Here is a 15,380-nt window from a genome sequence, read left to right as displayed (position 1 = left end):
AGAGAGAGAGAGAGCGAGAGAGAGAGAGCGCAAAAATAAAGAGCAACTAAGAAAGAAATTCAGATGGCGCTAGGGGGAATTTACTTCATTTTGGGAAACACTAACATCAAAGATACCGACAAAGAGTTGCGCTACTGTATATACTGTGGTACTTGCCAGAATGTTCTTCCATCAGCGGGATACTTTAAACGTTTATACAAATACCACAATTACATCTATTTTTACAACTACGCTTACGCAATTGTAGAATAGGCTTTAAACTCAATTAAAGGTGCCATGTAAACATAATTTCAATTTGCAATACTTTTTAACACATTGAGACTGAATGGACTGAAAAAAGCAATATCAGATAATTGTAATAAGACATTTTATAAGTTCCTCCTTTAATAGACTTTATTTTATAAAACTCATTCGAATCAATTACAAAGACATTATTACGAATTATCGCTCAAAACATTGAGTTTTTTTCAAATGTTTTATTCCTTATAGCTGAATTCTTTGTACTTTTCATTTTTGTCTTTTCTCTCTAGATTGTCTAATTATATTTCATTTTAGGTACAAAATGTAGAACACAACGCAACTACAAAGAACACATCTAGGATCAATATTGATGAGATGATCCGTGAACCGAAATAATGATAATTCCGGGACACGTATATACAGTAAATTATTAATTAATTTGTGTAATTAATTAAACTTAAATTGTGTTATAATTATGCACTGATTCATAACATCTAACAACATTCGTGCGTTTATGCAAAGTGCATGACAGGTGTCCGTAGTCTTTGATTTTATTATCGCTTTTACAATCCAACATAAGTGCTTCCTTAAAACAGAAAATCGAATTATATTATCAATAATACGTCATCAATTAATAAAAATCTAAATAGAAGCGAGTTTTAAAAGTAAAGTTTTAAATTTTAAATAAAAAAACTTAAAAATCTCCACATGAACGCTATGTTACAGAAGTCGATATTATTTATAATATCCATGTAAAAACTAGATCACTTCTAAAAAATATAAGCGGTACTTGATTAATATAATATATTCTGACGTTAAGAGAGAGAACTGATAGATTCTTAACGACTCCCTTTGCAGCTTTTCTCATGAATGTTCACACGATCGGGATTAAAGGTTCTTCCGCAATGCTTGCAGGGTACCAGTTGGCTCAGATGTGTCATCCAGTTGGCTTCAACTGTTGCTGCCTGGTCAATCATCATATTTCCGGTGCTGGGATCCTCTGCGAACAGTGAAGTCGTCATTGCCGACTGTATTGTACCTTGAAAAGTGTAGGCGAAGCTTTAAGGAGACGTTCGATTTGTAAACGATTTGTCTGTTGCCTCAATCGACAATCCTACTACTGTTTGATTGTCGAAATAAATCCCTCCCATACAAACTAAAAGTAACAATATCGATATTATAATTTCGCACTCAACAATATTAATGTAATAAACATAATGTTACATACAACATAAAGTTACTTTGGTGATTGCGAAATTATAACTTGATGTTATCTTAGCAAACACAACATGCAAGGCTGTATTCCGATATTCACTACCAATGCTGAAAATCTATAATGCGTGCTATAGATTTTCAGTAGCAGCGAATATTGGAACGTAGTCATTAACATAATTGATAGTTATAATTTTCTTTTCAACAATATAACTGTTAATACATAACAATTACTTTGTTAAGTGAGAATTAGAGCTAATAGTTATATTAATGTTAAATATTAATGTGGTGTTTGCTGGGATGTTATTTTTAACTGATGTCGAATGGGCTTATATTCATTTTTATCAATGTAAATTAACTTTAATCTCGATTTAATTTACTTTTTACTCTTTTCTAGTTTTAAAGAATTAGAAAAAGATAAAAATTAAACCTAGATGAAAGTTAATCTACATAGATAAAGACATTTTAGTTATAAAATTTTATAAATGCAAGTTACTGCTAATATATATGTGGCATCGTTTAGATTTAAATTTTTACTTTTAAATAATATTTTTTATTCCTACAGGAAAATCAAAAGACATGGGTGACGAAAAAAAATTTTTGTTGAGCGATTATCGATTCAAAAGCGAAACTCCCGATTATGAATACATCTGCGACGCATGTATAATTAATCAGGACTACACCCACTTCCATTCTATGGCGGGAACATGACGAACATTACTTCATGTTTCATACATACACATCGTTTTAACTTGATTAATTCACTTCATAGTATTCTTGACCGTGATAACGAATTCAGAATGAACTTCAAAATGAATGACAAATACGCGCGAAAGGACAACCACAAGCTTCGAAAAAATCTATTCTGATCGTTATGCATTATTTTATGAGATTATACCTTTGTGTTAGACAAAGAAAAAGTGCGGAGAAAAGAAATAAAATTTATCAATATATTTATCAATACAGATTTTTATATTATTTCAGACTGTATAAAAATCTAAAAAAAATCTTGCATACTTGTGAAAGTTTTAACAACGAATTTTTATTATCATAAACTTGGATTGCATCTTACTCATCTTTTACAAATTTAAATTTATTTATCATAATTACATTTAATTCACAATTAAAATATGAACTTTAAAGTCCTTTAAATTTGCTGACGAAGTATTAAAAGATAGAAATTGCAATCATAACTTTAACATAACTTCAAGATATTAAACTTTTTTTAAGTTATTGTATCTTTCAATAATCCTTTGTCATTGTATTTCTATGTAACATTTTTTGCGTTTGCTTTGGGCGCTCACGCGCTGTAAGCACTATCTTTATCGCTCATTTATACACGCGAAAGAAAGATAGAATGATAGAATTTACGAACACTTAAAGCGAATGCAGGGCTAGACATTATAGTGCACGTATTATGCAAATGAGAACATTGACTTACGTATGTATATAATTTCAGGTTTTTGCGGCTCCTTTCTTTTTCGAGCCGGCGATAGCTTATCATTTTCGGCATGCCACTTCTTTAAGCACTGGGGTTCGTGAATAGCGATACTAGACGATCCGAAATCTCGACCACAGATATAACATGTAACTGTTTTCTTTTGCGACAAATTCTAAAATCAAGTAGTTTAAACATGTCTCCTTATTTTTCTTACTGCTGGAATTCCATTTAATTGTTTTTTTTATTCTAAAATAGTTTATATTAATTATAATAAACTATTTTATCTCACACATGACATAATTCAAGACAGTTCTTATTTCGAAACAGAAAACATTTATATAGAAATTTAGAAGTAATTTATTCTAAATGTCAGAGAATATTAAAAAAACTCAAAGGAAAAACATTTATTTGCACGAAAGATGTATAGTGCGATATAAGTTGATTCAAAGATAAAAGCGTGTACATTTTCCATGTTTTAGCTTACCGGATACATTGACTGTGAACTTCCCTGTCCACTATTGGCTGATTTTTGCCTGCGAAGGGCTGGATCTTCTTGTTGGCTAACATCATTCTGGGCTTGCCATCGCCTATTGCATTGAGGCTCATGAATCTTTATGCTTCTAGTACCGAATCTTCGTCCACAAATACTACAGGGAATGGTAGGCGGTGCATTACGCCCATTTGCTGGAGTGGCCAGTCGTTCGTTATTCTAGAAGAATAGATGATATTTGAGGAAAATAGAATGCCGAAATCACTGAATGCATTTAATACCTTAGGCGTGGCTTTGCAGCTTCTCTCATGGACTGGCAATCGTTCAGGCAAAAACGTCCTCCCACACTTCACACACGGAATTAATTGCTCCTACAAAAATGCTTCTTGTATTTTTATTTAATTATAGAAAAAAGTATGTATATCTCTACTGGCATTTAATTGTATACGAAAGTGTCTCTCTCATCATGTGTTTTATAAAGAAGATTACAATAAGAAATTAATGCACTAATCAAGACAATCAAATAATTAATCTTTAAATCGACGTTTGCAAATGTTGACAGTTGAAATCACTGATAATTACAGAGCATTAAAATCACTAATTTATCATTCGGATATGACGAACAATTTTTTCTAATTTTTTACGTAAATGATAGTTAATCATTAAAGACCCTTTCTGCATGCAAATTCTTATTTGGTATGCGCTCGTGCGAGTCGTATGCATATGAGATGTTAAAGAGTAATCTTTAATATTCGATGTTAGAATCACGCACTCGTGAACAGTACGAAATCTTCGTAGACCATGCACGCGATGCATATTATTAAATTATTATGTCTGGTAATTCGATTCTAATATTAAAGCCATGATGAATCTTTCAAGATTTAAATTGGAATTTATTAATTTTCTTTAATTAATTTTCTTTAATTTATAAGGCATGGTGTTCAATTTTATAAAAGCAAATTCCTTTTGCGTTTGCTTCTAATTTTCCGGGCGCTCCTAGAGCTCCGTATGTGCATCCTATAATTGATTCTTGCATCATCGATGAATAAGGACTGCATCATCATTCGATAAAATTAACGAAGCGCGAACAATATCCTCTCACACGGAAACGACGCATCTCGTAAGAATAACTACTCCGTCGTACATTTCGTTAACGTTGCATCGTTAATTAAAATGTAACGAAGGATCTACCTGACTCTGCTCCCATGCAGCTGCGTTCCAATCGTTGTGTTCGATATCAACCGCAGGTTTTTGTGGTCTGGGCCGTCTCTGAGATGGAGGCAGCAAATTATTCTCACGCTCCCATTTCTATAATAGATGTTCGTTTGAATAAATATAGAAAATTATTAAATAAATATATACGTATGATATTCTAGTATAATAATTTATGAGAAATTTTTTCTTTCTTACTAAAGTAAGAAAACAATAATAATTTTTTAATGAATAAACAGATCAGTCAATTTTATTAATATCAATTTTATTAAAAAACTTTGAAGAGATGAAATTCTTTTTTTAATAAGAATCTTCCAACAATTTATATGCAACTTTCTATACACATGCAAAAAATGATTTTGCTGAAGCATCTATAAATTTAGCTACACATTTGAAATAATATTACTATCAAAAATTAAAATAAAAAAAGAACTACGAGCCAAAGCTAATTGCTAATGTTTAATGAATCTTATACTACATCAAATACATATATATGAAACTAATAATTAAAATAATTATACAGAACACTCGCAAGTTGGTTGCTAGAATATACAATTTTTATTTCATTATGTTTGAATTTTTTTACATTCTTTTGATTGTCCAATAAAAATATTTTTTTTAGATCTATATCTAGATCAATTTGTAGATATTTCAGTAATCATTCTTTTCGTGCAACATGCAACTATTATATTGATTTTATATTGCAGCACATTAGCACTGCGGTATATAACGTTGTTCCAATGTCTTTTGGTTCAAAGTATGTATATACCATTCATATAACTAAGGGTGATTGCGTGCATAAATGTGAATTTTACGTATCGATCGCAAAAATCGCGATGTGAAAGCGAGATAAGAATCGCGTTCGGTAAACTTGTGTGTGCGCAAATGTAGGATATAGAGTATTCATTAAATAATCCATCGTTACGGGAAAATGCGGTCGGTCGGTCGAAGACACCCAGTCTAAGAGTGTATAAATTACCGCAACCGATTGCTGCGTTATAGTTCTGTTCAACTATGACACATCGGTTACACGCAAACGAATGCATCTGATATTGAGTTTAATAGTACAAGCAACGCAACGTTATACCACCATCGATCTTGCGAAAGGGCCTTGACTTATTACATGCGCGCTATCATTGCAAAGCTATTATGTTATGAACCTTCTGTTACTTCCGCGATGAAATGGGAAGAGAAATTTATCAGCGACTCTACGACCTTTTCAAAATGTCAGTCGTGTGTTGCCCTAATTTTAGACTTTATCTATTTTAAGGCTTTTATCACGAAAAGTGATTGAATCGAGGTAAAAGATAGAGCCTAGTAAACAATAAGATTGTATCAATATGTAATTTCCTCAATAATATAAATATTATATAACATATTGCATGTAATAATCACGTTGAATCGAATATTGTAGGTATTTATCTCATAGTATGTGATCCCAATAAATACCCATTGAGGCTATTTACTGGGATCACGTACTATGTTAATAGTAATTATATTAATTATTGTATTTTAGAATTACGATAATGTCGAAGTCATCCTTTACCTCCATGCACTTAGGCTCGTGTATAGGAAAGCTGGCAGTGCCGAATTCTCGACTGCATATGTAACACGTGACACTCCTGGGACCTCGTTTCATTAACGCGGACATCGATCTGCTTTGCTGATCCGAGACCTGAGAAGAATGATCCTGAGGAATGACCGGGTTCTCAGTTTCATCCAGTTTATTCCTGTTCCGATCGCTACGAAAGTTCAATGCCACCGGCTTCTGAATGGATTTTGGTACCGACGGCACCATAGGTTTCGATTTCGTTATCGGCGATGGGATATTCTTGATTTTGGACTGGCTACCCTTAGGATGACTGTGGAATCTCTCCGGCTGATCTGGACGCCCGCAAGTCTTGCAAGGCTCTGGCGCACTTTTTGTTGTCTTTGAGGTGGAGGTGAATATTTCCAGATCATTTGATAGACCGGTCCGCGGGTTCTTCTTCTTCACCATCGATAGCACTTTAGGAGGATTGTTTCTAATCGCATGAATAGAATTTGTAAATATTAAAACATGACGGTTTAAAAGCGAACAGGATAAGTAATCATGATGAGATGTAATTATATTTTTCAAAGATAAAATATGCGAGACTTTCAAATTTTAATAATCTTCTGATAACTAACAATGGGAGGCTACAAGTAGTATCTATACATACGAACTTTGCTTAACTTTAAATATGTTTTAGTGCTTAATTAAGAAAGTAACATAGCGCAAAATTTAAATATTTACAAGAAATTTGAATCGATAGTTTCTCGTCCTTTTTTTTATATAATAATTAAATATATGTATAGAAATTATTTTATATATATGTGTAGAAATTATTTTATAATTATAATAGTTTTAACGAATATTTTAATGCCTGTAATTATACGAATAATATTGGCGCAATTTAATTAAAAATTCCAAAATGTTCGACGCAAATTTATCGTGAATGCTTGATATTGAATCATGTCACTGACCTAATAATGGATTAATGGGGGGGATAAATATATTTAAAGATATTTAAAGTTAGACAAAATTCGTGTGTTATTTGGCCCTTCCCTTTGTAAATATAAATCATATTTTTGATTTTTTTTAAAGAATATTATTAGCTCGATTAATTTATGATCTAATCATCACTGACTTGTTATTATTATCGTCGAGCCTTCTGATGTCCGAGTTTCGTTTGGACTCTTGCGTCGCGGTAACTGCGGGCGATCGAGATCTATCAATTTCCTCCATTAAACCCGCTGCGACTCGCGGCTCGTAAATCTGTTCGAAGCTCCGTCGCTGACGACGCACTGGAGCGTCATGAGACGACCAGGTGGTAGTCGTCGCGATATTGACGACGGCGCTCTGGCGTCGTCGTGATGCCGACGGCGGCGACGGTAACAGCAATGATAACGACGACGATGACGATGATGATGTACCCCCACTGATTGGCTTGCCATTCTGATGGAAACGCGTCATCGAGTCGCAGAGCAATTCCTTACTGAGCAACGACATGTCAAGCTTATTTACGAGTGCGGGGTCCAGCACATTTGGCCTCGTAAGATTCGCCGTTTTTGGCCTCTCCGGTTCCTTCTCGCAAAAAACCTGTACACGCTTCATTTTTGGTGGCCAGGTGCCGATACGCGCTGCATTTTTCGCCGCTGCCTTCTTGCCATTTGTCGTCTTAGTCGAATCTATTTAAACGGAGATGATCTGTTGTTGATAGGAAGCATCGACATAGAAATGTAGATCGGTTTATCTTGAAAACCATAATAGAGATTTTAATATGTACTTTTTGTTTTTTAAATATCTCAAATTAATACTGTGATTGTTAGAGACAAATAGTTATTCTCAGTCAACACCAATTAAAAGTAACATCAATGTTATAATTTCGAATACGACAATGTAACTTTTATGTAACATCTCTTATATTATATTTGTCATGTTAAGTACGAAATTTTAACATTAATGTTATGTTACTTTTAATTGGTGTTAATTAATTACGACTGGCTAAATTAATATCTGCTAAGATTACTGAAAACATTATTGAAAATTACTAGAAGACTATTTATTATTATTATTATTTAATTCACACGATAAGATTTTATTTAAAACATTAGTTTTTAATGAGTTAACACATCACTATCATATATTTAAAAGAATCAGTCACAAAAGAAATCACCTCTCTGGAGATTTGCTTCTGGATCGATGCAATCATTGTTCCATTTGAAGAATAGATTAGAAAAAAATGTCGCTGGCACGAAATACGATGGACATTACCTTTTGAAATATCCAAGTCATCCTTTATTATGAGAAACGTTTTCTGCGATAGAAATTCACACGGCCCTCTCTTCCACTTCATGACGATTTTATCGATATTAGTGATCTTCACAAATCATGGTATAAAAGGCCTTCGTGAGTTGCTCACTTCGCGGAGCGAGCATAATCGTATTTTCCGACAATAAATCTTCCACGAGTTCAACCCTCAACGTTTTTACATCGATATAAGACACGAAAACAATTAAAGGATTAAAGTTCTTACTTAAATTACTTAAATTTCATCGTTTAGAAGTGAAACTTCGATCATTCTGTAATCTGTCTTATCAGTGACATCTCGAAGAACTTTCGTGACTACTAAATTTCGCTTTATACTTTCTATACATATCGCTTTTCTTCGAACGTATACTTATGTTATGCGATTGACGTCACAAACGTGTAGTGTTTTTCCCCGTCCGATGAACAGGTGGTATGTCTCGATGCCTGTGTTACAATTCGAACGAATGTTAGAGAATCCGATTAATTAGAATATTAAATGAATGACAACGCCGAAGGTAATTGCGTTACACTACTCGTACTCGCAATAAATTAAAATATGGGAACTTCCTTTGTTTTAGAAATCGCACATACAAATAACACGAATGCGCAAATAACAGCCGTGATCGTCAATACGCAGTCCATTTATTTCACATTTATTTTTAATTGTGCGTGAGCACAGGCGGAAGTGAAGTTCCCGACGACGCGGCAGCCCTTTGCTACCGAATTGCGCGGCGTACTGCGAGCTCGGCTTCACCTTGCCATTAACTCCGTACAGCTTTTACCTTTCTATATGTATGAGTGTGCAGTCGACTGTGTGACAGTACACAGGTGGCAGAGGAAAAATCGATCCAACAACCGCTGTTTAAAACACTGACTATACCGCGCCCAGTGTGTGCTGCGTGTTCTCGTCATTACACGGAAGTCGTTCGAAAGCGAATGAGCAAGCGATAAAAGTATGCGTGATTATGAATTGCGAAAGCCGCACATTTTATCATAATATAGCCATTGTATCATAAATCTCTTTTTATTCACTTTTTTATATAAATATGATATTAAAAAAAATTATTCGCGCAATATTGTACAAATAAAACGATGTAATATATATATATATATATATATATATATACACAAGTCTGTACAAGTCTATAAAATTGTAATTATATAATGATATATACATATGTTAACGACGGTATCTATATCTTTTAAAATGAAACCATAGTTGGAAGATGTTGTTATGGAACTGACATCTAAATCCTCGCTTATATGAGTATTCCCATTCTCGATTGACAATTTTGAATGCAATGTCCTCGTAAGGCGGGCCGGCGTGAAATCGCAGGATAGCGAAATCTTTATTGTCAGTGCAGGGTGTCTAAAAATTAAAATCAGAATTAAATAATTTACTTAAAAAATTTATAAATCATCTATGCTAATCTAAAGTCTATGGGTACATGATATATTTTTCTTTGTTGTGGACTGCTTACTTTTTAATAAATTACTAAAATTGAACTACACAAAACACAGAATTTCCAATTGTCCATTCTAAGCCATTAGTCATAAATCAGAAATTAAAAGAATGAAAATCAATGACTATGATTGAATAATTTGCAATTTCTAACTTCTGATTTATGACTAATGGCTTATTGTAGAAGCCCCATAAGAATTTATTAAAACGCAAGCATTCTAAACAGAAAAAATGCTTCATCAAATGTTATAGGCTGAATACTACAAGTCTATTCCTTTTTAAAGAAAATTCTGAACTATACATTGTATAGTTCATGATGTAACAAATAAACTAAATCAAAATAGTTTGTTTCACTTCAACTTACTAGTATACTATAATTTAGAATTTTATTCGAAAAAAAAAACAGACCTCACAATAATTGTGCCCGAAAAAAATTCAAAAGATTCTTACAAGAAAGTATTCCGGCGTGGTATTTTTATCGATAAGGTCCGGATAGAAAATGTTGAATTTATATCCTTGTACGATTTTCGGCGGCGGATTGTCCATGTCGTAATGCGTCTGATTGTATTTGTTCCATTCGAAACCTGTGTGCACGCGGTTGAAGTAGCGCGGTTTACGCGGTCGGTACTTGTCGGACCACAAGTAGATCTGCGCTTCCAACGATGATTCGACACTGAACTGTGCCTCATCCGAGCCCATGCCCTTGCGCGCCTCCCGATGCATGGCCTGTTCCTCGATCGTCAGTACGTTCTGAATTTTTCTGCCAGTGTTGAGGACTTGCTGCCTTGCATACTCTAATCGCTGATTATCCTCGTCTTCCTGCGTGACGAGTGTGCCCGGCTCGAGCTGTGAATAAGGTATATAAGTTGGCGAGTAGCCACCAGTTTCGTATTCGCGGAAGGATTCAGACAACAGATCGTCAGCGGCACTTGTCTCTTCTTGGTCATCACTGAAACATGACATGATCATATATAATATATATATATATATATATATATACATATATCTTATTTCTGCAAAGAAGAGATAAAGACTTCCTGAATCGACATAAGGAAAAGAATGCTTACTCAGAATGACTGTTTTCATCTTTTTCAACAGCTGTACTGGAAGAAGGTTCATCTTGCTTTACAGCAGACTCGTTCTCCTGTGCTTGCGAGCCTTCGGACTCATTCTCCGTTCTGGCTACACCTTGCTCGGCGATAAGAACCTCTAATTTTTTACGCAAGTTCTCCTGATGTCGATCTCTAAGCCGTGCCCTCGCCATGTGAGCTACATATTTAATACTTAATATGAATTACATGTATTATTATTTGTAAAATTTAACAATAGATTATTAGAAATGGCTTAATAACATAAAACGTAAATAAGGAGGAGTCACATACAAGATAGTATACATACATAAGATAATTTTTTGCCAAAGTCATATATTTAACATTAAAAATTAAACGTTTAAAAATTAAACTATGTTATTATTTTAATTTTTGAACACGTTTTTATATTTTACCTTTTAACTGAGACAAAAGACTTTCCCAATATCCAATATCAACACCTTCTGGTTTCCCTGTAATTTTCGCTTGAATCTGCAATTGCAGAGCTTCCAATTGTGTTGCAGTTTTACCCTTAAAAATAGCCGTGACATCTTTAGCGACCGACTCGTGGATGCCTTCTCTTCTACCAACAGCTAAAAAAAAGATGCAATATGATGTAAACAAGAATCATAACAGGTGAGAAAAAAAATATTAAGTGAAAATCAATTTAGAAATATTCAATACAAATGAGTAAAAGATTAATATTATGTTAAAGTGAGTCTTGGTACTTAATAATATTATTGTATAAATTTTACAATTTGGGTTTAAATTGAAAATTGTAAAGTCATACAAAAATTTAAGCATCAAAAATCACCTTACACCGAATGTAGCTTCCTTTACTTATCCGTGTTAAAAAAAAAGAATTATTTTTCTTACCAACTTCATATTCTGTTCGTTCCAATTTTCTGAGTTTGTGCAACTCGTCTTCCACGATCACCGTTATATCATTCCAATAATCTAAATTTTTTCCTCTTTCCAGTTCTTTATACACCTTTATGTCCTCTATAAGATCTTCCAAATCTTTCACATGCAAACCTCTTAAGTATGTATATGGCTCATGCATCTCCACTGCATCAACCTCTTCCTCTGCACTTATGTATTTTGCGAGAAGATCGATGGGTTTTGCACGGCCATCCTGAATCCTAATGCGAGATCTCAATCTGGCTTGCTCAAGATGAAATTGATCTTCCTGCCGAGCCCATTGTTCTAACTGAGCAGCCTCCTTGCCTCTCTGCAACATCGTCATCTCTTCTTCTCTCTGCTGTCGTTCTAGTTCTCTCTCTTGCCTCCTCTTTTTTACCTTCTCCAGTTCTCTCTTATTTTCCTCCTGTTTATGCCTGTTACGAATCTCTAATTCTTCTCTGCCTACACCAAGTAGGCCCTCCTTTCCCAACTTTTTCGACCATACAAAAGTAGACAGAATATTGCCATCACCAAATGGATTATCTGTATTTGTATAATGTAAGTAGTCGTTGTCCCAACCCATTCTTTCCTTACGTCTACGTTCCTTGGCTTCCTTCTTCTTCAGGCGACGCAGACGTTTCTCTTCTGGTGTCTCTGTCGCCTTCATCAGTTCTTTCTGTCGCTTACGATCCTCTACTTGCTTCTGCCGTTGCTTCTGAAGTTTCTCCAGCAACTTTGTGGAGTCTGAGGATGAATCCGTAGATGAGCCATCGCTGGATTTGCTTGAATCTGAAGACGTTGACGGTGAAGATAATTCCCTAAATTAAAAATATATAGAATTCCCATATATACAATTTCAAAAGATCATGTATATTCAGGGAACAGTTGAGTAAATGTTTGCTGCTATTGATTTTTCTAAATTTAGCACAGATCTAAAAGTCTACTTCAATTACAGGCAACAATTATTAAACGCTCGTTCAAATGTTATGGCTGTGTTCCAAAATTTACTGACAGTACTGAAAATCTATAGTGACGTAAACTATAAATTTCGAAACACAGTCTGTGTTTTCTGAATCGTAGTATTTTTCATTTAGTACATACAAACATCCTTCCATCTTTCATGAATAACAAAAAGTCTGTTCGCGTTGTTGAAAGTTCCAAAAATTTTTGAACTTAAAATGAGATAGGTATATATTTGAGCGTATTAAAAAGAGAAAAAACAAAGAAGCTAAGTGCAAAAAGTGTAAGCAACGCGAACAGATTTAAAGACGGCGACATTCGTCTTCTTGGCCATCAATTAGAAAGCATTCTGGCTGCTTTTTGTTTAGGAGACACAATCGATACAAGTGTTATTCTTTTTTTGTTATTCATTGACTGCTAAAAAGAATAGAATGACTGTTTATATGACAGCAAAAGAAAGCACCTACGGTCTCTAAAATTTGAATTGAAAAGATGACCCACCTCTTTCGATTCTTATGCTTGGAGGACTTCCGCGATTCGCGACGCGGGCGAGATTCGTCGTCCCTCGATTTTTTATGCTTCTCGCTAGATCTCCTTCTGGAGTGATCGTGTTTGGATTTCGATTCTCCGGATCGGTGCTCCGTGCGATCACGAGTTCTTCGCGACGCTCGATCCTCACCTCTGTAATCGTCACGCTCTTTTCTTGATTTGTATCCGAGACTGTGGTCTCGCGAATATTTCTCCATCATGAAGAGAAGGGAAAAGATAAATAAATAAATTGAAATAAATCGCCAACCCTGTAGCGCCTAACCTCACTTTCCTCCCCCCCCTCCTTAAGGAAGAACCGGAAGAACGTCACGAACGTTTCAAACGCGCGTCATCTACCGCAAACGGCGCAGCTGATTCCAGACTACGTGAGTCAATGGCATGAATAAAACTAAAGAAGGAAGAACGCCGATTTATTCTCATTTTGGATCTATTTATATTTCTCTCGGATTCATTTCTGTCGAATCGTCAGCGTTTCTCGCGACGAGGCGAAAAAATATAAAACGAAGTAGAAGCTCGTGAACGAAACTCTTTCTTGACTCGTCACGGCCTCCATTCCGCTCGCTCGAGTCGCCGGTTGGCAATGTTGGCACATCCGTTGGAACTTTCAAATTAGACAGCGTACGTACGTACGCACGCGATCGAGGGAGGCTTCTCGGAGAGCTTACCGTGTACTCGTTCGAGCGAATCCATCGTTTCTAATCGGAGCTGTTACTGCTGACGCCATCGCGGAATCTGAGGACGTGATGCCGCACAACATTTATTATTCCGACAAGTACTACGATGATAAATTCGAGTACAGGTAAGCAATTATTTTGCGAGTCCTCCACATGGGGCCTCTTACTCAAAACGTGAGGCCTCCTGATCATGCGACATAATGGCTTCTTCTTTTCATACAATTTCTATGCAATTCTGTGTGGAATGTCTGCGCGAAATTTCTGCGCTCAACTCGATATTTTTTCTCTCCCTTGTCACTCGATTCTTTTTTTCTTCCATTCGTCTTGCCGGCTTCGGAATCGAAGCGATTAAAATAGTCAATTCGGAAAACTGGACTACTCGTTCAAGACCGGTTTGTCGATGTTTCATTTCGGATTGGGAAGCTTTATTCAGCTTGGATTTATACGAATCTTTGTAGCATTCGCATTTTGCTCTGCGAGATATGACTCGCGATGATTTTAATGCCAATAATTTCTCGGTGGGAGAAAAACAAATGCCGGGAGACATGACGTATGTAAAAAAAAGACGTAATAATATATAATAGAAAAATCGAGATGATTTTTTTATGCTCTCATTAAAAATCATCTAAAAATTTCTTTTCTGTCCAAGCTACATTGCAAAGATCAAATAAAAATTCGATGACAAATATTGCAATTATAAAATTGCAAAATATAAATTATATTTTGCGAGAATTGTTATTTATATCTGATTTTTATCTAATTTTATAATACAATTAAAAAGTAATTTCATAATTTTCATTGATTTAAGTATTATTACCCTCTATTAATTTGAATTGGTTTTTATATGAGAAATTTTTTTTCATTTTTAAATTTCTGTAAAATAAAGAAAAGTCTTTCAGATTGTTCTTCCTAAAATATCTTGTTAAAACTTATTTGATAATGTAATAGAAATGTTGAATAATCCTTATTTTTCCACATTTTTTTGAAAGCTTAAAAGTAAAAAAGCATTACAAATGGAGGATTAATTATTATTATTAGATGTAAATTTATAAATGTTTATAAAAACTTAAAAATCTTTTGACTCAACTAATATGCACTCTGTGATAAAAAAATTCTACATGCCAAATTATTTATTACTATTATCGAGAAAACGACTGCATTCAATAAATTTTTTTGTCAAAGAGTGTATATATATATATATATATATATATATATATATATATAATATTATAAATAACTAAATAAACTTAACTATATACTATTATTTACTTTTATTTTTGTTTCTTTTTACTATATTATTTATTATTTACTTTATTT

The 15,380-nt window shown here is 34.2% G+C and overlaps 3 protein-coding genes across 3 annotated transcripts in view; 1 reads left to right on the top strand and 2 right to left on the bottom strand.

The window, feature by feature from the left end:
- Positions 1 to 1,079: 1,079 nt before the first annotated feature.
- Positions 1,080 to 8,473, bottom strand: LOC105620221. The gene is made up of 8 exons (XM_012201726.1): positions 8,392 to 8,473; positions 7,265 to 7,805; positions 6,142 to 6,619; positions 4,575 to 4,691; positions 3,665 to 3,754; positions 3,378 to 3,602; positions 2,894 to 3,065; positions 1,080 to 1,279 (listed from the first exon to the last, which is right to left on the bottom strand). Exons 1-8 carry the CDS (start codon positions 8,471 to 8,473, stop codon positions 1,080 to 1,082), a joined length of 1,905 nt encoding a protein of 634 aa, XP_012057116.1.
- A 1,134-nt stretch (positions 8,474 to 9,607) lies between these two features.
- On the bottom strand, positions 9,608 to 13,586 carry LOC105620219 (cactin). Its single transcript, XM_012201725.1, has 6 exons — positions 13,342 to 13,586; positions 11,854 to 12,698; positions 11,394 to 11,570; positions 10,957 to 11,158; positions 10,340 to 10,838; positions 9,608 to 9,796 (listed from the first exon to the last, which is right to left on the bottom strand). Exons 1-6 carry the CDS (start codon positions 13,584 to 13,586, stop codon positions 9,608 to 9,610), a joined length of 2,157 nt encoding a protein of 718 aa, XP_012057115.1.
- A 546-nt stretch (positions 13,587 to 14,132) lies between these two features.
- Positions 14,133 to 15,380, top strand: part of LOC105620218 (cyclin-dependent kinases regulatory subunit) — a 1,998-nt gene continuing 750 nt past the window's right edge. The window contains exon 1 of the mRNA XM_012201724.1: positions 14,133 to 14,188. Within this exon, the coding sequence (XP_012057114.1) occupies positions 14,133 to 14,188 (56 nt within the window). The remainder of the gene's footprint in view (positions 14,189 to 15,380) is intronic.

The sequence above is a fragment of the Atta cephalotes genome, assembly GCF_000143395.1.
Source record: "Atta cephalotes unplaced genomic scaffold scaffold00025, whole genome shotgun sequence".
NCBI classification, from domain to species: Eukaryota; Metazoa; Arthropoda; class Insecta; order Hymenoptera; family Formicidae; genus Atta; species Atta cephalotes.
The sequence above is the reverse complement of the archived record's forward strand: the minus strand, read 5'-3'. Positions and strand labels throughout refer to the sequence as shown.

Excerpts from the sequence above, each read along its gene's own strand:
- LOC105620221 (XM_012201726.1), bottom strand. The coding sequence starts at position 8,473 with ATGAAGTGGAAGAGAGGGCCGTGTGAATTTCTATCGCAGAAAACGTTT. Across the intron at positions 7,806-8,391 it reads TGACTTGGATATTTCAAAAG|ATTCGACTAAGACGACAAAT; the intron begins GTAATGTCCATC and ends CCGTTTAAATAG. Across the intron at positions 3,066-3,377 it reads GTTCACAGTCAATGTATCCG|AATTTGTCGCAAAAGAAAAC; the intron begins GTAAGCTAAAAC and ends ACTTGATTTTAG.
- LOC105620219 (XM_012201725.1), bottom strand. The coding sequence starts at position 13,586 with ATGGAGAAATATTCGCGAGACCACAGTCTCGGATACAAATCAAGAAAA. Across the intron at positions 12,699-13,341 it reads AAGCATAAGAATCGAAAGAG|GGAATTATCTTCACCGTCAA; the intron begins GTGGGTCATCTT and ends TTTTTAATTTAG. Across the intron at positions 10,839-10,956 it reads GATGAAAACAGTCATTCTGA|TGATGACCAAGAAGAGACAA; the intron begins GTAAGCATTCTT and ends GTCATGTTTCAG.